The sequence below is a fragment of the Ornithorhynchus anatinus genome, chromosome 1 (genome assembly GCF_004115215.2).
Source record: "Ornithorhynchus anatinus isolate Pmale09 chromosome 1, mOrnAna1.pri.v4, whole genome shotgun sequence".
In the NCBI taxonomy this organism is placed as follows: domain Eukaryota; kingdom Metazoa; phylum Chordata; class Mammalia; order Monotremata; family Ornithorhynchidae; genus Ornithorhynchus; species Ornithorhynchus anatinus.
Window position 1 is genome coordinate 108,366,381 of NC_041728.1, and position 22,385 is coordinate 108,388,765.

Genomic DNA, 22,385 nt, shown 5'->3' on the forward strand with positions numbered 1-22,385 from the left:
TAAGACCATGAGCCCCACGTGGGACCTGGACTGTGTCCAACCTGATTAGCTTGTATCTACCCCAATGCTTAGTAAAGTATCTGGCTAGTAAGCGCTTAATTGGTACCGTAAAAATAAACAAACACCCCAAAAACAAAAAACCTGCCAGCCCCAGGGACTCAGAGAAGTGGTGGAAGGTGCTAGGCCAGCTGCTAGGCCAATTTTACTCTCTGGATGTCGACTAGGGCACTGAACAGTGCCTGCCTCCTCTCGCCCAAGACCTGACTTTGGTTTGGAAAGCCCTCCCTCAAGTCCGACAAATACTCTCCCACCTTCAAAGTCCTATTGAAGGCACATCTCCTTCAAGACTTCCTTAACTGAGCCCTTTTTTTTCCTTTTCTTCCATTCCCTTCCACCTGACTTGCTTCCTTTCAAGACTGTGAACCTGTTGTTGGGTAGGGATTGTCTCTATCTGTTGCCAAATTGTACTCTCCAAGCGCTTAGAACAGTGCTCTGCACACAGTAAGCACTCGAGAAATACGATTGAATGAATGGATCCCTCCCCTCCAGCCCCACGGCACTTATGTACATCTCTGTAATGTATTTATATTAACATCTGTCTCCCCCTCTAGACTATAAGCTCACTGTGGTCAGGGAATATGTAATACGTTACACAATACCTCATGCCTAACATGATACATTATATTGTTCCATAGTGCTCTCCCAAGCACTCGGTACAGTGCTCTGCACACAGTAAGCTCTCAATAAATAGGATTGACTGACTATATTTGTTTTACTTATCCTTTCTTCCACCTGCTCTGAACCCCCCGCCCCAGTGCTTAATACAGGATCTTTAGCGCAGCAGCAGATGTGTTCCTGAGAGGGTTCGTTATGAGCGAAATCGGCCAGTGAGGAGGCACGCTGCGAAGGGAAATGCCACCCAACTCCCTTCTGGAGAGCACCTCATCGCCCCTCGCAAACATGAAATGGACTAGAGGCACCACATTCCCAGGAGCTGATCGACCCCTGTTAATGGGAGGTGCAAATCTGGTGGCCCACATTGAGATGCTGCCCAGTTGGTGCCAGACTTGGGCGAGCTGTGACTCAGGTCCCTCCCCCAAACTCTGGCCTTTCCCACACTGGGTGGAAAGGGGCAGTGATGGAGCAGAAACTCTCCACCTCCCCCCACCCAGCTGTAGTTCCCCAGGGGCCGGTCCTTGTCAGGCTGGGAAATCGGCTCCAATAAGGACATCTCACGGTAGCCGAAGTCCGGGATGCCCAGGACCACCAACCCAACGTGTCTCTGAGGACTGTTCTCGTTCCTTTTTCTACTCCTTAGCTTTTCGCATATGAATCTTCCTCGACACTTTTAAGAATCTTTTGGGTTCAGAAAATTGTTTAATTGTGCAAATTGCGCGGCTCGTTTTAGCGAGAGACTACTTGAACAGGCACACCCCATAGGCCTATGTTTCTGGAAAGGCATCTGGAAATGATGAGCGGGGAGGAAGAGGGGACAGGAAGAAGGGAAAGTTCAGATGTTGTATCCAAGCAGAAAACAAAACAGAGAAGAAAGTCATTCTGCAGGTTTCAATAAAAGCTCAGTGCAGCATTTTCATCTTTTGGATACTTTATTTTTTTTTCAGTGTCTCTTAAGAGTCATATTTTAAAATACTTTCGCACAGTCCTTTAGGCAAACTACATGCTAAAAATCCATAAATGCACAATTCGACACGAAACACAAAAATACATTCGGAATCCAATCAAATGCAGATTTAAAACATTTTACTCGGCAGAGGGACGATGAAAATGCATTTAAAAAAAATCAGAACTACAAAAATGAGCACATAAAAGTCTTCCCTTTTGGATTTTTAATAAAATACTGCTCTGTCTGTATAAGATCTAATGAAAAATTCCAGTACTTATAAAATATTTATATCTATGACGAACCACTCAGTTCTGCTGGGATGAACTAAAATCAAAACGCGAGGAGAAGTCTCCGGAGAGGTGATGCAACCCGTCCCCTTCCGGCCCGATGTGGGAGCTAAACCAAACCCCGGTTCCAGGTAGGGTAAAGTGTGTAGGTGGGAGGGAAGAGCCAACAGTTCTCCAGGCAGTTGGAAAGTAAGACACGACCCAGCAGAACCGGGGCCAGTGGCTCCCTAGGAAGGAGATTTTGGGGGGGGGCAAGATGGAGGGGCACGAACACGCTGGCCTCAGATAACAAACCGAATCCCGGCCCGTGGCCGGGGCCCAGGACATTGCATTACAGGTATGATTGCTGGCGATGGATATAGCACTGGCAAAAAAAAAAGCCACACACTGGTTTAAAAAGTTAACTATTAATGGAGATTTCAAAACAAAGCCAAACCACAACAGTTGTCTCCTAGGAGCTGGAGTCTCCTCCGTGAATTGCACTTTAATGATATGTATGCGCTCATAGCGCAAGGCATCATTGAGTGAAATGGAATATTTTCAGCAGATTTAACTTCTTAGCCCAACACCCGATGGATCTGGGCCTCCAAACCCAACTGTCCACGGGCCCAAAATGGTGGCCAGTCATGGATTACTCTTGGGATAGTGGTGATCCCAAGAGTCATCCGGAAGCTGAATTTCTTCCACGTCCTGCCCCCCCTGCAAAAGGGACAAGCGCTCAAACATCTCACAGAGGACACGCATAAAGGGCCATCTACTCCCAGAGTACACTCCATAGCCTCATCCCACCAGCCCCAAATATTGGGGTTTTAGGTGATCCCACAGAAATCTGTGGCTCCACCTCTGGAATTTAGGACCCCCTCCGTCAAGCAGGTAACTCACCTCACCTGAGTTTCCCCAATTTACCTCACCCAATGCACAGGCAGCCTCGAAAGTTGGAGATCCTTGGATTCGGCCTGAAAGCCAAGGATGTATCAGAAACGTTTTCTATCGGAGTTCGATAAGTCTTCAAACCTTCTCTTTTCTTAGAGGGGCTGATTCTCACAAGGCTCTTCCGGAGGCTCGCTGGCAAGTCACTGGGTAACGTGGGCCGGAGCGGGTCCGGTTGGCCCAGGCCCCTCAAAAAAACAGACCCCACCCCAAGCAAACCAAAGTTTGATTCTTTATGAAATGAATGTTGCTCTTGGAAAAGATAAGTTCGAGAAAACGCGGACCTCAGGGGGAAAGCTGTCCTCCCGCCATCCAAGCGGCCACCAGGAGATGGGAAAAGGCTACGCTTTATTCCCAAAGCACAGGAAAGCCGCTCTGTGGGCCGGGGCGTTTGGAACTGGCTCAAAGTGTAGCTCCAGACCAAGGGCCCAGAAATACATTACCTTTGCTTGGAAAGGATTCTGTTTTATTGGGAGAAGCAGGCTAGCTCCACTGGGAAGTACCAAAGTACCAGGCCAAAGGAACCAGTACCTGCTCCCAAGAAAATTACCATAAAATGGTTGAAAGAGTCATTTCTTCCCAAGGGAAAATTGTATTTCCAGTCCCAACTGGTCACAATCTCGTCCATGCGTTGGAACAAAGATTCACCAGGGATGGGATAGGCAGTGTGGAATTTGTTTCGGGAGGATTACCACTCATCTTCACAAAGCCCGGCCCGGCAAACACAGCCTATCTGCAAGGGGGCCGACTTGCCAAGAGCCAGGCCAGTTGGCGGGTTCCGGAAGGTGGATTAGAGTTCAGAAGCCACAACTTGCAGCCACGCTCATGGCGGTCCATGGGGTGGGTCCGATTGCAGCTGGAGGTGGGCGAGGAACTGCGGTGTAGAACGGCTTCAACGAGTTCTAGAGGCGGAGCCCGAGAAACTCTTTGGGCTGCGCTTTTCTCCCCATCAAGAGGGCAGCCGATACAGAAAGACAGTGAACCCTGCAGAGCGTTTTTTCTGCCGCCCTCCTTGGAGACTGGAAGAGCATTCCAGGCTTGACCTGGTCCACCGTGGCGCAGACAGGGATGAAGGGCTTAAGGGTCCCCAACCCCTGGAGCGGGTCCGTCCGGGATACGGCCCGGAACCCCTCTTTTATCGGCTCCCCCAGCCCAGGTTGAACCGGGCTGCGGCCTGACTGCAGGCCTTAGCGGTTTCCCATTCCCGGTCATCGCGGAGGCTCGACGGGGCAGTATTGGACTGGCAAAGAAGTTGGGGGTGCAGGCACAGGGCACCGGCCCCACAGAGCCAAACACTTCCAAGGCCTTAGCAGGAGATAAGGGAAATCCTTTGGTTAGAACGAAAAGTTTTAAGTCAAAACTAACCTTCCTTGTCGTAGCCTTTCCTTTGTGAGTGCTGGGGTATTGGAATGGCATCCTCACAACCCCAAATCCTCCATCCAAGCCTAAATGGCAACTGTCTGGTCTTCTATGCTCTTGAGCCTGGAGCGATGAGACTGCCAGATGCTGCCTATATACTACAGTCTGGAATGAAGTCTTGTCCACTTGGAAACAGGGGGCCTCAGATATCTTTGCTTCTGACAGACCTGGTTCTTGGGATTCCAAAGTGGAAGTCTGGATTTCTAGAGTCAAAGAATCCAGTGCCCCAACAACTGGATGCCAACAATGACCCATCGGGTCAGAGAACGGGGTGGGAGGGAGTTTGTGAAGGCCACAGCGGGAGTGCGCGCACACAAACACCGCACGATCGGACCCACCTCCCTGCTCAGCGGGCGCCAAAAAGGGTTGCTCAAGGATTGACGCCATGCCCACTGAACAGGAACCTTAGCCTTGTAGTCAAATAGCAGAAGAGCTCCAAGTTAACACTGAAGAACTAGAAGGAAAACAGGCTCAAATCATGCCAGCTTAGATGTGTGCGCTCTTGCAATCGTCCCTGTGGTGAGGAGCCAGGAAAGAAAGTGACCCTGATGAAAACTTTACTTGGGTCATGCTGGGTTTTTTTTTTTTTTCTTTAAATGGGAATTTGATTTTTTTCAAGGGGTGGCACCAAAATCAGACAGCTATTCCTTTCTAATACGCATAAAAAATAACCATAATGTAAAACAAATAAAAATTTAAAAATCACTCTGCAGGGTCACAGGTGAACAAGGACTGCGAGATAAAGTGGGCTGGGTGTTTTCTTGAAAACCCGGGAGTTGAGAGCCCGAGATTCCCCTTGCTCAAAGTAGCACCGGACTCCCGGCTGCAAGTCAAGCAAGGGACATCACCAGAGTCGGCCCAGGCGATCGACCTTCGCATGAGAGTCCCCCGGAAGGTGAACGGGCAGTCACTGTACCCTGTAGCTATTTCCATTTGACCATCTTATTAACGAACACTAATGATAGTTCTTCAGCAAGAACCTAGGTATTTCAATCCTTGCTGAAATCTAACCGCCTAATATAGTTCTAGGCCCAAAGCGAGACTGATAGTCTGAGAACTGGGAAGTTGCTTTGGTCGAAAATCTGGCTATGAACCAAACTGTATACGAACCGGGCAGCGGCACAATAATCATGTTCTATTCAGAACGTACCCTAAAATTCAAATAAATTAAAGCAATCATTTCCACTCCCATAACCCGGTACATTATTTAAAAAGAGATAAAATTCGAAGAATCGTAACAATAAATTGAGACTGTTTAAAATCCTCTCCCATAATCTGCCTCAGAAACGTACGTGGACCTAGAACCGCGGCTACTAAGTCCGAAGATCCCATGCGCGGGTCTGACATCCGGGGACGACTCGAACCTGGCCGTCTCCTTGCGTTTAGGTTCGGGTCCTCAGAGTTATTTTACCACACTGTTTTTCGGGTTTATCGGTTTAATTCAGCCACAGCCCGAGCGAGGTCTCGGCCCAGGGTTAACCCTGGCGACGCTGTCGATAGAAAGCTCGGGGTGGGGAGGGAACAGGCAGGGGGCCGTGTTCATTCGCAGGGTTTAGGGACTCCAAAGTTGACAGCTAATTTCCTGGGTTTTCTCCTGGAAGAAGAGGTTGGGGTCGCTTTATCCCGGCCGCCCGCCGAGCTGGGAGGGGCTACCTTGTCTGGAAAGGAAGCGGTCGGGGAAGGATTTGGAGGCGACTTTAAGGACGAAGTTGAAGGCCGGTCCTGGGGCGCAGATTTGGTGGCGTCGGGAGGGCCGGGCCGCTCGGCTTTGGTCGGGGCGGGATGAGAAGGGCCGGGGGCCTCTCTGTTCTCCCAGTTCTTCCGGTTGGCCGCCCTTTGCTTTGTCACCTGGGAAGCAGGACGGGAGTGTTAACAAAGCGTGAGGCCTGAACTGACCCTAATTAATATCTCCAGAGAACCTGGATTTGCTGACGTTAGACTGTGGAGCTGGGCTGGCGGACCATCCACTCTCATCGCAAGAAGCTTGATTTTAAATCAGAAAGATCACAGGCTTTTTCAATTGCGGGGAAAAAAAAATAGGACAGCCTCCCAATAACCGACGACTTGACTACCAAAAATTCCACTCGGCAAGTATCCTCCGGTAAATTGCTATGTAATTTAACACAGTCCAGGAGCCCTCTACGTAAACGACATCCATATGCTCACTCACCCAAACTGGCCGATTCAGGGCTTTTCTAAGACACTTAGCATTTCATAACAGTAATATTCGCTAGCACCTAGTAAGTTAGTTGCAGGCAGGGAACGCGTCTACCAACTCTGTATTGTACTCTCCAAAGTGAGCACTAAATAAATACCACCGACGATGATAAATAAATCCATATACATTCCTCAGAAATGCAACTGTATTGTGGAGCTCAGTTTCCCAGAGATTTTCAAGCAATTAGTTTGGTTCTGTTCTGGAAGCAGCTCCCACATGAGCTGTACTCGTAATTAAAAATGAAACGAGATCACTCGGTGCTAACGCCCTCCCTTGGTTCTTTTCCCTTCATTATTCTTCAGGACTTTCCTGATGGCTGTGTACCCCAAATGTGGCTCCCTCCACCCATCTCTCCTGCCCGCTTCCAGACCTCCCAGTATTCCACTTCTTTTGTAAAACAAATTGGCACATCTCCCGTGAAGCCCCGTACCATCGCCGCTGCTGGCACGAGGGGGAGCTAGGAGATGGAAGCAGCATGGTATAGTGGATAGAGCACTGGCCTGGGAGTCTGAAGATCAGGAGTTCTAATCCTGGCTCTGCCACTTGTCTGCTGTGTGACCTTGGGCAAGTCACTTCACTTCTCTGGGCCTCAGTTCTTTCATCTGTAAAATGGGGATTGAGACTGTGAGCCCCACGTGGGACCGGGACTGTGTCCAACCCGATTTGCTTGTGTTCGCCCCAGTGCTTAGTACAGTGTTTGGCACAGAGTGAGCGCTTAACAAATAGCATCATTATTATTATTATGGGGCCGCAGCCAGGACCCTGAGGCCAGATGCCCGAGTGTTGGCCCCCAAATCCCTGCCCTAAATGGCAAAGAGCCAGCTCGGCCCAGGTATGCTTGTCGCCGGCTCTGTCAGCTCCCACTTTCACGGACAGCCTCTGTCCTACCTCCTTCCCTCTCTCTGTCTCTCTGCCTCTCCCTCTCTGTCTCTCTCCCTCCCTCCCCTACCGCCAAACTCAAGCAGAATGGCCAGCCCCACCGCTATACACAGTTTCAACTGTGAGGGCAGAAGACATGGGAGCTGACGGAGAGCAGGAAAAAGGGAAGTAGTTGGGTAAAACAGAGCCAGTCCCAGACACCGCTTGGGGCGAGGAGGAAGGGCAGGACTAAGATGACTGGTCCTCAAGAGGAACTCAGTTGGGAGCACGGAGTTTGGGTAGGACACTAGGGGCTCGCTGGTTGAAGTAATCAGTAAATACTGGGGAGAAGATAGAAGGTTACCCATTTCTCTCCACATCAAACAGAAACTCCTGACCAGTGGTCTGCTTTCTCCTCACATACTCACCCCCTTCCTTTCCCCTATACCCTAGTTTGCACACCCATTCCCCTCATACCAATCTACTTACTGTGCCTCATTCTTAGCTCTCCCTAGAATTCCTTCCCCCCTTCACATCCAGCAGACCAGCCCTCTCCCCATTTCCTTCAGGAGGCCTTCCCTGATTAATCTCCCCACCGTCCCCCCAACCAGTGCCCCTTGGGTACTGGGGTATTTACCCCACCCCCACAGCCAGAGCATCTGTGCAGATCTCTATACTCTGCTGCTTCCTCTTACCTGCAATTTATTCAGGTGTCTGTTTCCCCAGCTCAACTGTAAGCTTGAGGGCAGGAACCGTGTCTACCAATTCTGTACTCTCCCAAGGGCTTAGTATTGCTCTGTACAAAGGAGGAGCTTACGGTAGGGCCTGAGTTGGGAGTCTACAGAGGACATGGCAGCTGCTTGGAACAGGGGAGGGCGAGAACGGAGGGGCGCAGGGGAGGATGGGCCTCAAAGACCTTGAGTTGTGGTAATCGTTGGTGCATTATGTGTCTCCCGATTCACATACTGTAGGGTGGAGGTAAGCCAGAGTTCACTGGTATTAATAAAAATAATAAAAACGGCATTTACAGAGACCTTAATCTGGGCCAAAACACCATCCCAAGGGCCGGGGTAAATAATGAGAATGGACACAGTTCCGGTTCAACATGAAGCTCCCAATCTAAGAGGAAGGGAGACCAGGTACCTGATTCTCATTTTACAGATGAAGACACGGAGACCGAGAAGTTGAGTAACTTGTCCGCGATCACACGGCAGGCCCAGTGGCAGAGCCGGGACTAAAATCTGGGTTCTCTGTCTCCCACCCCAGGTTCTTTCCACTAGACTGTGCTGTTATGTTCCTCCTTACACCCTGTCCCCTACCCCCTACCCCTGACGGATTAATTGCCCATGTGCCCGGAAGATAGGAGGTCGATCTGACCTGACGTATGTTTGGAGGTTTGTGCCCACACCTTCTAGAGCAGGGGTGACAGAAACTGAACTCCTTTTCCCGCTTACCTGCAGAGGGATGAACTGATTATGCGGGCCCACGGGCCCGGCTCCTGTGAGTGACCCGCTCCCGGGATAGGCTGCCTGGTGATATGCTTTCCCAGGAACTGGCCCCGGAGCTCCCCAGGGCACCGAACTGAAGATGTGCGGTGAGGGCGGCAGAAGGTTAGCTGCAAAAGTCACGGAAACAAGGTGTCATTTTTTGGTGTGAGAGAATGGCATAAAGCCCTCCGAACCCAGGCCCCAACTCCTTCCCGGGGAAAAAGTAAAGCCACATCTATTTTTATTCCCTTTTCGCCCTTCCGGCTTGAGATGCTCTGGCCTGGGAGCCAGCCGACGGTGCCGACTGGGCCCTAGGAATTACTTTAGTCAACTGGTACTTTCAATGGGGAAAGTGGTACCAAGCTTGCTGCCCTGCGTCGCCACCCGTCTAGATTCCCCACACTCTCGGAAGGGGTCTTCGCCGGAGAGGCTGCGGTAATTACATGGCCTTGTGGATAACTGCACCCAGGGCAAAGCTAGGGCACAAAGTAAGCTTCAGGATCTCACCTGCCCCAAAGGCTATGGTGCTTCCATAGTGGTCCCAGCCTACAAAAAAACCAAGAGAGCTCCGGTCTGGAAATCATACATCTCTCACGGAAACAGATCCTAGACTACTTATAAGTTACATTCTAACACTTACCTTGACCGAAACAAAACTTATTTTTACCGGGTTCCTCGCTTAGTTTCGTTACTGCATTATAAAATTCTCTGGAACAGAAGCCACACCCAGTCTTGGAAAGAAGAGTCGAGAACTATGCAGAATTTATTATTGATAGTAATAATAATGATAATAATGGTGATTGTGGTATTTGTCAAGTGTTTACTTTGTGCCAAGCAAGCACTGAACTCGGAGCTGAGGTAGATACAAATAATCAGGTTGGACACAGTCCCCTTCACACACGGGGTTCACAGTCTAAGAAGTATGGAGAACGTGCATTAAGTCCCCATTTTAAAGATGAGAAAATTGAGGCACAGAGAAATGAGGTGGTTTGCCTAAAGTCATAGAGCAGGCCTGTGGCGGAGCTGGGAGTAGAACCCAGGTCCCCTGCCTTCCAGGTTTGTGCTCTTTCCACTAGGCCACGCTGCTTCTCACAAATATACGACAGCAATAGTTCTCCATCTGCGGGAATATTGTTGGTCCACTATTTTTTAGAGTATGTCTTTATGCATATATATCTTTAAAGTATGCGAAACCCCTGTGGGCAGAATTTTGCCATCTTGGTACATACTGTGTGTCCTCCTGGATATTGCATCTTAGAAAGGCCAGAATATAACTAGAGTAGGGCAGATGCTCCAGGGGATGGAGCACCAAGACTTGAGCTGAAAGGGGACATGATTGAAGTTTCCAGAACCATCAAGGTGTGGAAAGGATGAACAAGAACCTGTTGTTCCCCAAATCTCACCCAACCAAGTCAAGGGAGCACTCTCTGAAGCTGGAGGGTGGTAGCTCTAAGACAAACAAAAGGAAATTCTTCACCCCAGCAGTAAGTTAAGCACACGGAACTCATTCCCTATGGAAGATGAGCAGCTAAAAATATCAGTATATTTAGGACCCTTTGAATACATGAAAGGACAAGTGGCCTGTAATGGACACTGGGGGGGAAAATTTAGGAGTACATTTGGGTCAGTGTCCAGGGGAACAACCATGACACACTTTGCCCATAATTCCGGAGCCTCAGAAGAAGACTAATTGGGCTGAGCATTATTTGTGCATCAAAAATGCTGTAAATATCTTCTTTGCAATTTTCAAAAGAGACATCAAACACTGAAAAGATGATGATGATGATACTTGTTAAGGGCTTACTATGTGCCAAGCACTGTTCTAAGCAATGGGGTAGATACAAGGTGATCACGTTGTCCCACGTGGGGCTCACAGTCTTAATCCTTATTTTACAGATGAGGTAACTAAGGCACAGAGAAGTGAAGTGACTTGCCCAAAGTCACACAGCTGACAAATGGGGGAGCTGGGATTAGAACCCATGACCTCTGACTCCCAAGCCCGCGCTCTTTTCACTAAGCCAAGCTGCTTCCCTAGAAAAGAGTCTCTAGTATATAATCACCCAGAACTGATTATCCCGTATCTACCCCGGTGCTTAGTATAGAGCTTGGCACACAGTAACAAATACCATTAAATACCATTAAAAAAGGGCACATAACTTGTTTGCCAGTAAATGTTGAAAAAAACAAAAAACACTCTGTGGGGAAAAAGGGTTGTGACACTCACCGGCAATACAACTTAGATGTCTTCTCTGATTAAGCTCTCATCAGCCCTATTATCTCCCTCCTGCATCATCTGTGCATTTGGATCTGGATCCTTTCAGTACTTGAAGTTCACCCCACCTTCAGCCCCAAAACACTTACATACAGATCTGTAATTTATTTATATTAATGTCTCGCTCCCCTTCTAGACTGTAAGCTGCTTGTGGGGAGGGAATATGTCTCCCAACTCTGTTGTAGTGTACTCTCCCAAGCGTTGAGTAGAGTGTTCTGCACATAGTCACAAAGTAAGTGCTCAATGAATACCATCGATTGACTGAGCCGGATCTCATCCTTAATGTTTGGGGGCAGTTACTTGAGGGCTGCTGTTCTGTTCCCGGGAGTTTCTAGGGCTCCCATCAATTTCCTGCATAAAGGGCAAGGAGCTGTTCTAGGAAAGCTTTCAGTATGTCCAGGGCAACTAATCCACTTGAAAATGGAGGCAATCAGCTACTCGGGCCTCAGAGTAAGGTGGAATGGTGATGAATTTCAGGGTCCTGTCCAACCACCCTCGAAGGGGCTTGTGGGGCCAGTTTCCACTGGGAAGTTGGTGGTGATGGCCCAGCAAACCGGTAAGGGGAGGTGCTGGGGAGGCTGCCCCGATTTCTCCTCAACCGGGGCTGGCCTGGCCACATTTGCGTTATTTCCTGGATGTTCCCGTGTCACCAAGTGTGTGAGTTTGCTGCCATGGCAACTAAAACATAATCCCCCCGAGGAAGGCCACTGGGGCAGGGATGGCTGAGGAAGCAGAAACAAATGGATGAGAGTAGTAGGAAAGGGAGAGGTATGAGTGTGTGGATGTACATATGCAAGTACAGACACACAAACACATACATTCACCTGATCCCTGACCTCACCATTCATCTCTCTACCTTTGTTTCTCTTTCTCTGTCTTCCCCTCCTGGCTTTTGGCCTCACCCTCTTGGAGGTCTCCCCCAGCCCCAAGTCCCACTTTGAATTTTCCAAAATTCAATCTGCATAGCTCATTTAGATCTGGTTTCACAAAGCATCCCGATTTAATTCTATGAGCAAGCACTGAAGTATGTATATGACTCCATTGAGCTGGTACTGTATAGGTGCCAAGAGGCTAATTCCTTCCTGGTTTTTTCAGGCTAAATATTTGTTTACAAAAATCCTTAAAGGGGTAAACCAGAGAGGGCTTATTGCGATGAGAAAGTTAAGAGGTAATAACAATAATAATGATGGTATTTGTTTAGCACTTACTATGTGCCAAGCACTGTTCTATTCAAGGTAACGAGGTCACCTCATGTGGGACTCAAAGTCCTAATCCCCATTTTCCAGATGATGCAGCTGAGGCACAGAGAAGTTAAGAGACTTGCCCAAAGTCACACAACTGACAAGTGGCGGAGCTGGGATTAGAACCCACGACCCCTGAATCCCAAGCCTGGGCTCTTTCCATTAAGCCAGGCTGCTTCTCAGTAAGTAAACTACTGACTACTTTATTTACTTGGGTGATGATGAATCGCCTCATACCGTGCCAATAAAACCATGTAACCCATTTTTAGAAAATTAAGGAAAGCTTAAGGACTTACCAGGAGTTTGGGGAAAGACTGGAGGAATGGTTCCAGGTGGTACAGCGGGTGGGTAATTTGGAAACATCGGTGGAGGAAAGGCGAAATTCATTCCTAAAGGATTCTAGGACAGTATTAAAAAAACACGCTGTCAAAGAGCCTGCGGTTAGCACAACGGTCACGTGCTTGTTGTTCCTGCCAATTATGGGGACTCGTGGACTTGGGTACAAATCCTAAGATTGACCATGGCAATGAACTCTTCCTCATTGCAAACCCTGGGTCGGTGCCCCTGCTTTGACCCTCCTGAAGGGACCCTGATGACAGCCAGCGGTGCCCGGGCACGGCAGGGCTCCAGAGATATCTACGGTAGCAGCGATCGCTTCCTTGCTGACTGGGACCAGGCAGTCGGCTCGGGTCACGGAGGGCCCGCTCTCTCCACAGCGGACAAGTCTAACGAGGACGGTGCGATTGTTCTTACCAACTGCTGGAGAGCAAAGCATGCTGCTCTCTCCTTGGCTTCACTTTCCGAATGACACTGCGGCCCATTGATGAGCAAGCCGTTGGGCAGTTTGACCTGGCAGATGGTCATCGTCTGGGAAAAACAAGAATGCGCTCAGGTGACTTATTCTAATCAGCACTGCTCAGGCAACCGAAAAAAACCTGCCATTCTGCTTCTCTGCCTGGCTTGGCACAGCAGCCCCAAGGATTTCAAACTGGCACTGTTAACAAGCATGGACCGGCCTCCCGCTCCTGGAGCCACTTGGAAATTTTCCTGGGAGCACTGGGGAAACAGATGAGAGACCCAAGTTGCCAGGGAGGTAAGGAAGCCGAAGATGGGTGTAACCTTAGTGGGATCTGCTAAGTGCTTTCTATGTGCCAGGCATTCTACTAAGCGCTGGGGTGGATGCAAGCAAATCGGGTTGGACACAGTCCCAATCCCGCATGGGGCTCGGTCTTAATCTCCGTTTTACAGATGCGGTAACTGAGGCCTGGAGGAGTGAAGTGACTTGCCTAAGGCCACACAGCAGTCAAGTGCTAGAGCTGGGATTAGAACCCATGACCTTCTGTCTCTCGGGTCTGTGCTCAATCCACTCTGCCATGAGCCAGGTTGACCTAGGCTAATCATCATCAAGCACAAGAGAAATTGAGCATGCTGTATTCAGAGCACTGGGTCAGACTCGTGGAGCTCCATGAACCATGAGAATGATGGGTTACAGAGAGAGAGAGAGAGAGAGAGGGAGGGAGGGAGGAGGGGTAGGGATGGCTGAAGGTCTCTGCCTGTCCTGTTCATGGCATCGGGGTAATCCCCGATTGGAAATACTGTGCTCAGGCCTTGGAAGGTGGGGAGGCAAGGCAAGAGAGACCGTCCTTCATTCATTCAATCATATTTATTGAGCACTTACTGTGTGCAGAGCACTGTACTAAGCGCTTGGGAAAGTACAACATAACAATAAAGAGTGACATGCCCTGCCCACACGAGCTTATAGTCTTGGTTTGGGCAAGCTTGATCCGGCCCCTCCCTACTGGGGCCCGAGATGCACAGGCCCACTGCCGATGAAAAAACGTTTGTGAAAGGGCAGACCCGGGTGGGTGTACAGAAATGCAACTCGCTACCTGAGATGTTCTGAGGAAGGAAAAGTCGGGCTGTGGCATTCCCATGCGGGAACAGAGGCGAGAGAGTTCGGCGACAGGGGTAGACATGGCAGCCTGCTGCTGGTTGATGACGGGGCGGCCCAACGCATCCACAGCTGGAGGGTGGTGATGGCCTCCGGCACCATGAGGCTTGGGCGCGTGAGCGGCTACGAGAGGAACGGTACAAATCAGAGTCCGTGTGAATGACTTTTCTTTTCAGAAACGAAAAGAAGCCAAACGACAGCAGTTGGGATCGACTGTTTATCGGATGAGGTTTCCTCGGAAAGGCAAAGGTCGAGACTAAGAGACGGGCAGATGAACTGAAAGAAACTGAGATTCTCAGAAAGCAGGAGGGAGACTGCTAGTGCATTTTAAAGTACTGTCCCCATATAGGTCTCATGTGGGTGCTGATTTTTCATTAGTGATGATGACTGGGAGACTTTGTATGTACTCATTATTTGGAGCCTAGACCGACGCTTGCTACACAATAAGTCTTACTAAATACGATCACCACCACCACTATTATTATTATTAGTCTAGTTTCACAATGAAAAACTACCAAGGACCCAGCTTAGTAGCAGGCAGGCAGGTCTAGTGGATTGAGCATGGGCCCGAGAGTCAGAAGGACCCAAGGTCTAATCCCAGCTCACGGGAAGCAGCGTGGCTAAGTGGAAAGAGCCTGGGCTTCGGAGTCAGAGGTCATGGGTTCGACTCCCGGCTCTGCCACTTGTCAGCTGTGTGACTGTGGGCAAGTCACTTAACTTCTCTGTGCCTCAGTTATCTCATCTGTAAAATGGGGATTAACTGTGAGCCTCACGTGGGACGACCTGATTACCCTGCCCCAGCGCTTAGAACAGTGCTCGGCACATAGTAAGCGCTTAACAAATACCAACATTATTATTATTATTAGCTCCGCCACGTGTCTCCTGTGTGACCTTGGGCAAGATACTTCTCTTCTCTGGGTCTCAGTTACCTCATTAGGACTCAGAGCCTCATGTGGGACAGGGACTGTGTCCAGCCCGATTTTCTTGTATCTACCCCAGAGTTTGGTACAGTGATTGGCTCTTAACAAATACTATTACTGTTATTATTTATCAAATTTCCTTTGAGGACCACTGCCTCCTTGTCTCTTGTTCCTTACTAAGCTTTGGCTCGAAGGGTGCCAGTCTATCTATCCTCAGCAACAGACCCCCGGTTTCACTGTGCTGTATAGATGCATTCACCTGGAGAGGACCAACAGACACAAAGAGAAACACAGACACACACATAAACCTGCATGCCCACTCAATGGGGAAGGAGAGGATGATGGCCCACAGTTCTCTGAGCTGGACTTTAACACTTGCTCATGCTAGGTTCTGGACAAGACCAGAGGGTTTCCAAACTGGGATGAAAACAGTGAATCTCTGGCCTATTGGCTTTTTTGAAGCCTGTCCCTGTCCAACCCTCGGCCTGTCCTAAAAGCCCTGTTCCCCTGCCCTAACCCCAATCTCAAAATGAAAAGCTGGCACCTCTAAACACATATAATAATAATGATAATTACGGTATTTGTTAAGCACTTACTTTGTGTCAAACACTGTTTGAAGCGTTGGGGTAGATACAAACGATCAGGTTGGACACAGTCCCTGTCTCACGTGGGGCTCGCAGTCTTACTGCCCATTTTACAGATGAGGTAACTGGGGCACAGAGAAGTGAAGTGACTTGCCCAAGGTCACACGGCAGGTAAGTGGCCGAGCCAGACTTAGAACCCATGACTTTCTGACTCCCAGGCCTGTGCTCTATCCACTAGGCCATGCTGCTTCATAGAAACGTGAAGAGACCCAGCAATAGAGCTAGCAACAGAGGCAGAGACCTAAAATGACTAGCATGCATATATCGAGAGCTAGAGAAGAGTACCTCTCTCATTATTCAATCGGTGAAAATGTAATCATTCTAGTTTACGTCTCTCATATCCACCCAGATTACAAGCCCACTGTCATTATTGTTTCATTACATTATTTTAAGATGACTAAACAGTACCCACTGCCACAACATACCCAACTTCTTGGTTTGCTTGGGCTGCGAAGGTCCATGTGAATGCCTTCTGCCCGAAGAAGGAAGTTCGCCGGTTCCCGGCTTCGCTTCATTCTTGCTCTCTCTGGTGTCGGAGGCATCGATTTTCAGGATTTCTTTCAGCATCTGGGTTCCTTTCTGTTAAGGGAAAGATATCAAATGTGCTGCAATCAAGTCATGTTGCTAAAAACCCTTTTGCTCCACAAAAAAAAAATGACACTTTTGAGAGTAGGGTACCCTGAATGCATGAACATCAGAGTGATGATGACAGCGGAAAGAAATCATGATGGCTGGACCCTAATCCAGCCCGGAAGAGGCCACGGGCTGTTAGTTCACAGGGCAGTTCAAATACAGACCAGAGCGAAGGATTGGGGAGATAGGTGTTCCTCACTCTGGGCTTGCTCTTCCCTGCGGGGTGACTGCACTTCGCCGCCCGTCGAGACTTTCAAGGACCCCAGGTAGCTTTCAAGTCCGGTGTCGGCCTATGAGAACAACACGGTTTCCATTATGGTGAGAAAGATCAATCAAAATCCGCCAACTAACTGTATCTACGAGAATGACACGTTTTATTTAACTGTTTAAGAGAACAACACAGTTCCCATGATCAAACAGTCGAATTTATTTAGCGCTTATTGTGTGCAGAGCATTGTGTTAAGCGCTTGTGAGAGAACAATATAACAGACACAATCCCTGCTCACAACCAGCTCACAATAGTCTAGAGGGGGAGATAGACATTAATATCAATAAATTAAATTATGGATATATACATATGTGCTATGGGGCTGGTGGGGTGTAAATAAAGGGGGCAAAGCACAATGATGCAGAAGGGAGTGGGAGAAAAGGAAACGAGGGCATGTGCCCCACAGCCCCCTCCAGTTTTCGTCCCATCTCTCTCCTACCCTTCCTTTCCAAACTCCCAGAGTGAGTAGTCTACATTCGCTGTCTCAAATTCCTCAACTCCAACTCTCTCCTGGACCCTCTCCAATCCGGCTTCCGTCCCCTCCACTCCCCCGAAACTGCCCTCTCAAAGGTCACCCATGACCTCCTTCTTGCCAAATCTAATGGCTCCTACTCTATCCTAATCCTCCTCGACCTCTCAGCTGCCTTTGACACTGCCTTCCCCTCAACACATTATCCAACCTTGGCTTCACGGACTCCATCCCCTCCTGGTTCTCCTCTTATCTCTCTGGCTGTTCATTTTCAGTCCCCTTCGCGGGCTCCTCCTCCCCCTTCCATCCCCTAACTGTAGGGGCTCCTCAAGGGTCAGTTCTTGGTCCCTTCTCTTCTCCATCTATACTTACTCCCTTGGCGAACTCATTCGCTCCCATGGCTTCAACCATCATCTCTACGCAGATGACACCCAAATCTACATCTCCTCCCCTGTTCTCTCCCCCTCCCTTCAGGCTCGTATCTCCTCCTAACTCCAGGACGTCTCCACCTGGATGTCTGCCCGCCACCTAAACTCAACATGTCCAAGACTGAGCTCCTTATCTTCCCTCCCAAACCCTGTCCTCTCCCTGACTTTCCCATCACTGTGGAGGGCACTACCATCCTTCCTGTCTCACAAACTTGGTGTCATCCTTGACTTCGCTCTCTCATTCACCCCACACATCCAATCCGTCACCAACACCTGCCAGTCTCACCTTCACAACTTCGCCAAGATCCGCCCTTTCCTCTCCATCCAAACCATTAACTTGTTGGTACAATCTCTCATCATATCCCGACTGGATTACTGCATCAGCCTCCTCTCTGATCTCCCTTCCTCCTGTCTCTCCCCACTTCAGTCTATACTTCATTCTGCTGCTCGGATTATCTTTCTAAAGAAACATTCTGGGCATGTCACCCCACTCCTCAAAAATCTCCAGCGGTTGCCTATCAACCTTCGCATCAAGCAAAAATTCCTCACTCTTGGCTTCAAAGCTCTCCATCACCTTGTTCCTTCCTACCTCACCTTTCTCTCCTTTTACAGCCCAGCCCACACACTCTGCTCCTCTGCCGTTAACCTCCTCACTGTGCCTCATTCTCACCTGTCCCGCCATCGACCCCTGGTCCACACCCTACCTCTGGCCTGGAATGCCTTCCCTCCTCACAGCTGCCCAACTAGCACACTTCCCCCCTTCAAAGCCCTACTGAATGCTCACCTCCTCCAAGAGACCTTCCCAGACTAAGCTCCCCCTTTCCTCTGCTCCTCCTCCCCTCCTCATTGCCTTTACTCCCACCCTCTGCTCTACACCCCCACCCTACAGCACTTGTGCATAGTTGTACATATTTATTAATCTACTTATTTTATTAATGATGTGTGTATATCTATAGCCAGCTGTGTGACTTTGGGCAAGTCACTTAACTTCTCTGTGCCTCAGTTACCTCATCTGTAAAATGGGGATTAAAACTGTGAGCCCCACGTGGGACAACCTGATTACCTTGTATCCCCCAGTGCTTGGCACATAGTAAGCACTTAATAAATACCACCATTTATTTATTTTTATTTATAATTCTATTTATCTGTTTTGATGGTATTGATGCCTGTCTACTTGTTTTGTTGTCTGTCTCCCCCTTCTGGACTGTGAACCCATTCTTGGGTAGGGACTGTCTCTATCTGTTCCCAAACTGTACTTTCCAAGCGCTTAGTACAGTGCTCTGAACACAGTAAGCGCTCAATAAATACAATTGAATGAAGGAATGAATAAGGCTTTGAAGGTGGGGACAGTGATCGTCTGTCAATACGATGGGTGAGAAAGAAACACCAGCTTTTCAATTTCAACTTCCACAAATTGAAGGGAATGACAGTTCAAATTTATGGGGATGTGGGGTCAAGGGTGTCGTGAATAAGAAGGTCCCAGTGATTTACAACTCTCGTGCCCCAAACAACCCTGGAAATATGAATTTGTGACAAAGGGGAGAATCACGCTCAGGGATTCTTTGTTGCAAATAGCAATTCTGCTGAGCATTTCTTACCTTTCCACGCATTTTTGGATTACCGGACACAGTCTTTTGAATTTCAGAAGTAACTGGACTCTCGTTCCTTTTCAACAGTTTAACGTTATATTTAGGAGCTCCTCCAGAAGTCTATACAGATGCAAAAATGAGAGGATTTTAATGCTGGCCTGAATCATATTTATATATTTCATGTTAAAACATGATCTAAATGAAATCTCTAAGTCTTGTTCTGGGGATGTTTGCCCCTTTCGTCAGAAGCAGAATGAAAAGGGAAATAGGTTTAAAAATGGTGGCATTTACATTGATAGAAGAGCTCACAGTCTCTGCACAAGCTTCTTAAAATTACCTGTTTATTCAATATCTTATGTGAGTGACCATCATTTTTTGCAACTTTACAGTCTTCTTTGTCTAGAAAGAAACAATAATAATAACTTAAAAAAATTTCTGATTAAAATATTCCTTAAGGTTGTGACATGCAGCAACAAGGAAATGACCTGGATGACATGTAGAGAGCCAGGAGGGAAAGACTGCAACCTTTTTGTGAGGATCTCATTATAGGCTCGGGGGATACTGAGAATTTTCAACTCCATCCTCTGCCTTCAGCATTTTTCATCTGCTGGATTTTTTTTTTTTTTTTACTAGAGACAACACAAGGATTCCAGAGATGATTTTTAGCATGGGGTAATAAAGAGGCTTCTTTAGATTGACTGCCTGCAGAATAATGACTCACTGTCCCCCTCAACTCCCTTTCTGTGAAATCTTTGGCCCTTTATCACCTGCAATCATTCATTCATTCATTCAATCATATTTACTGAGTGCTTACTGTGCAGTGCAGAACACTGTACTGAGCGCTTGAAAAGTACTATTTGGCAATAAATAGAGACAATCCTTACCCAACAACAGGCTCACAGTCTAGAAGGGGTGGGGAGGATTGTAGGCCCTCTAGACTCTGCTCACCCTTCCGGCATGCTTTTGCTCTCCTCACTGATTGAGCCTTGAGGTAATGATGATGATGATGATGATGACAATAATATTTGTTAAGCGTTCTTAACACTGTTGAGTCCAGCACTGTTCTAAGCACTGGGGTAGATACAAAGTAATCATGTTGTCTCACGTGGGGCTCACACTTTTAATTCCCATTTTATATATGAGGGAACTGAGGTTCAGAGAATAGATGTGTCTTGCCCAAAGTCACGCAGCAGACAAGTAGAGTGGAATTAGAACCCACATCTTCTGACTCCCAAGCCCATGCTCTTGCCATTAGGCCATGATGCTTCTTACAATGATGATGATAATAATAGGGATACTTGTTAAGAGTTTACTCTGTGCCAAACATTGTACTAAGCAGTGGTAGATACAAGATAATAGGGTTGTATATATAACTGTATATATTTCCATTACCCTATTTATTTTGTTAATGAATTGTACATCGCCTTGATTCTATTTAGTTGCTATTGTTTTTACGAGATGTTCTTCCCCTTGACTCTATTTATTGCCATTGTTCTTGTCTGTCCATCTCCCCCGATTAGACTGTAAGCCCGTCAAATGGCAGGGACTGTCTCTATCTGTTGCCGACTTGTTCATCCCAAGCACTTAGTACAGTGCTCTGCACATAGTAAGCGCTCAATAAATACTACTATTGAATAGGGTTGGACACAGTCCCTGCAGGAGGGAGAACAGGTTACTTGTCTGGGGAAGGGTAAACTCTGGGCAACCCTGGGCTGCTTTAGCTGTTCTACTGCCCTTTTATAGTCCTAAGGAGTGAATGTGGTGGGAGTGGGGTTCGAAAACATCAAAGGAGAGGAAGGTGTCTGTTGTATTGTATCCTTCTCCCAAGTGCTTCTCCAGGCTGCAAGCTCATTATATATCTACTGACTCTGCTATAATGTACTTACCCAAGCCCTTAGTACACTGCTCTGCACACAGTAAGTGCTCAATAAATATCACTGACTGATTGAAAAGGGATGGAAGTTATGGCGAGGGAATGGCTGAGTGTGTGAAAATTCATATGTGTGTATGTGCACTCACATTGAGGAATATGTTAAAAGCAATGGACAACAAGACCTCTATGCAAACGACAAGATCAGAAAAAATGCTAGACTTGGTATTCACCACAAAAAACAACTGTATCCACATTGAACATATATGTAGTAATGTGAACATTTTAGGTATTTTGATTTGCAATGAAACAAAGATCTTTCTATTTTAAAATATCATATTAAATGGGTTGTTTTAAATCCAGACTCAGCTGGTTTGGGAGCAATGCAGACAGTAAAATAGATGAAATGAACACTGTTTACCACTCACCCGACCCTTTGCAACCTGACCTGCTCTTGCAGACAAAAACATTCTATTGGATATTTAAAGGCTTTAGACAAAGTACTTCATTCTAATGTTTCACATCTTTTCAGTGTTAAATTCTTCCACCTAAATCTCTTTTCATGAAATTTTAAATCGCAACCAAGTTTCTGCCTTCCACAGTCAGAGAATGTGATCCTCTTTTACAACCATTTACTCATCCTTCAGTTTTCCTCTTCATTAGGCTACATAATGCAAGTTCTTTCGACCTTTCCTCATCGGCTCTATTTTGTAATCAAACAACAGTATTTACTGAGACCTTACTCTGTGCAGAGCATTAAACTACTACTAATAATGAGAGTGGCATTTGTTAAGTACATACTATGTGCCAGGCTCTGTATTGATACAAGCAATTTGGGTTGGACACAGAACCTGTCCTCGATGGAGCTCACAGTCTTGATCTCCATTTGACAGATGAGGTGACTGAGGCATAGAAAAGTTAAATGACTCACCCAAGTCACACAATAGATGAGTGGTGGAGCTGGGATTAGAACCCATGACCTTCTGACTCCTAGGCCTGTGCCTTATTCATTCAATCGCATTTATTGAGTGCTTACTGTGTGCAGAGCACCGTACTATTCATTCTGCTATGCTAAACACTTAGGAGAGTACAACAGTTGGCAGACATGATCCCCTCCCTTTAGAAGCTGACGATCTGAAGGGGGTAAGGCACTAAAACAAATTAAACGAAGGAGGAAGGGGACAAATTGTAAAATATGTACATAAGTGTTCAGTGAAAAGGGGTAGAAGAGGGGCGAGTAACCCAGTACTTTGGCAGTGAGGACTGGAGTGCATTGG

At 47.7% G+C, this 22,385-nt stretch overlaps 1 protein-coding gene across 5 annotated transcripts in view; it reads right to left on the minus strand.

The window, feature by feature from the left end:
* Nucleotides 1-1,588: 1,588 nt before the first annotated feature.
* XRN1 (5'-3' exoribonuclease 1) overlaps nucleotides 1,589-22,385 on the minus strand; it is a 108,874-nt gene continuing 88,077 nt past the window's right edge. For 4 of the 5 annotated variants that reach the window (XM_029050976.2, XM_029050893.2, XM_029050743.2 and 1 more), the window contains 10 exons: nucleotides 19,576-19,637; nucleotides 19,248-19,358; nucleotides 16,649-16,774; nucleotides 16,277-16,430; nucleotides 14,226-14,410; nucleotides 13,090-13,203; nucleotides 12,633-12,735; nucleotides 9,331-9,369; nucleotides 8,791-8,951; nucleotides 1,589-6,108 (listed from right to left, as the gene is read on the minus strand). In XM_029050976.2, the coding sequence (XP_028906809.1) occupies nucleotides 5,800-6,108; nucleotides 8,791-8,951; nucleotides 9,331-9,369; nucleotides 12,633-12,735; nucleotides 13,090-13,203; nucleotides 14,226-14,410; nucleotides 16,277-16,430; nucleotides 16,649-16,774; nucleotides 19,248-19,358; nucleotides 19,576-19,637 (1,364 nt within the window). In that variant the 3' untranslated portion in view covers nucleotides 1,589-5,799. The remainder of the gene's footprint in view (nucleotides 6,109-8,790; nucleotides 8,952-9,330; nucleotides 9,370-12,632; nucleotides 12,736-13,089; nucleotides 13,204-14,225; nucleotides 14,411-16,276; nucleotides 16,431-16,648; nucleotides 16,775-19,247; nucleotides 19,359-19,575; nucleotides 19,638-22,385) is intronic. The other variant, XM_029050817.2, reaches the window with a different exon arrangement.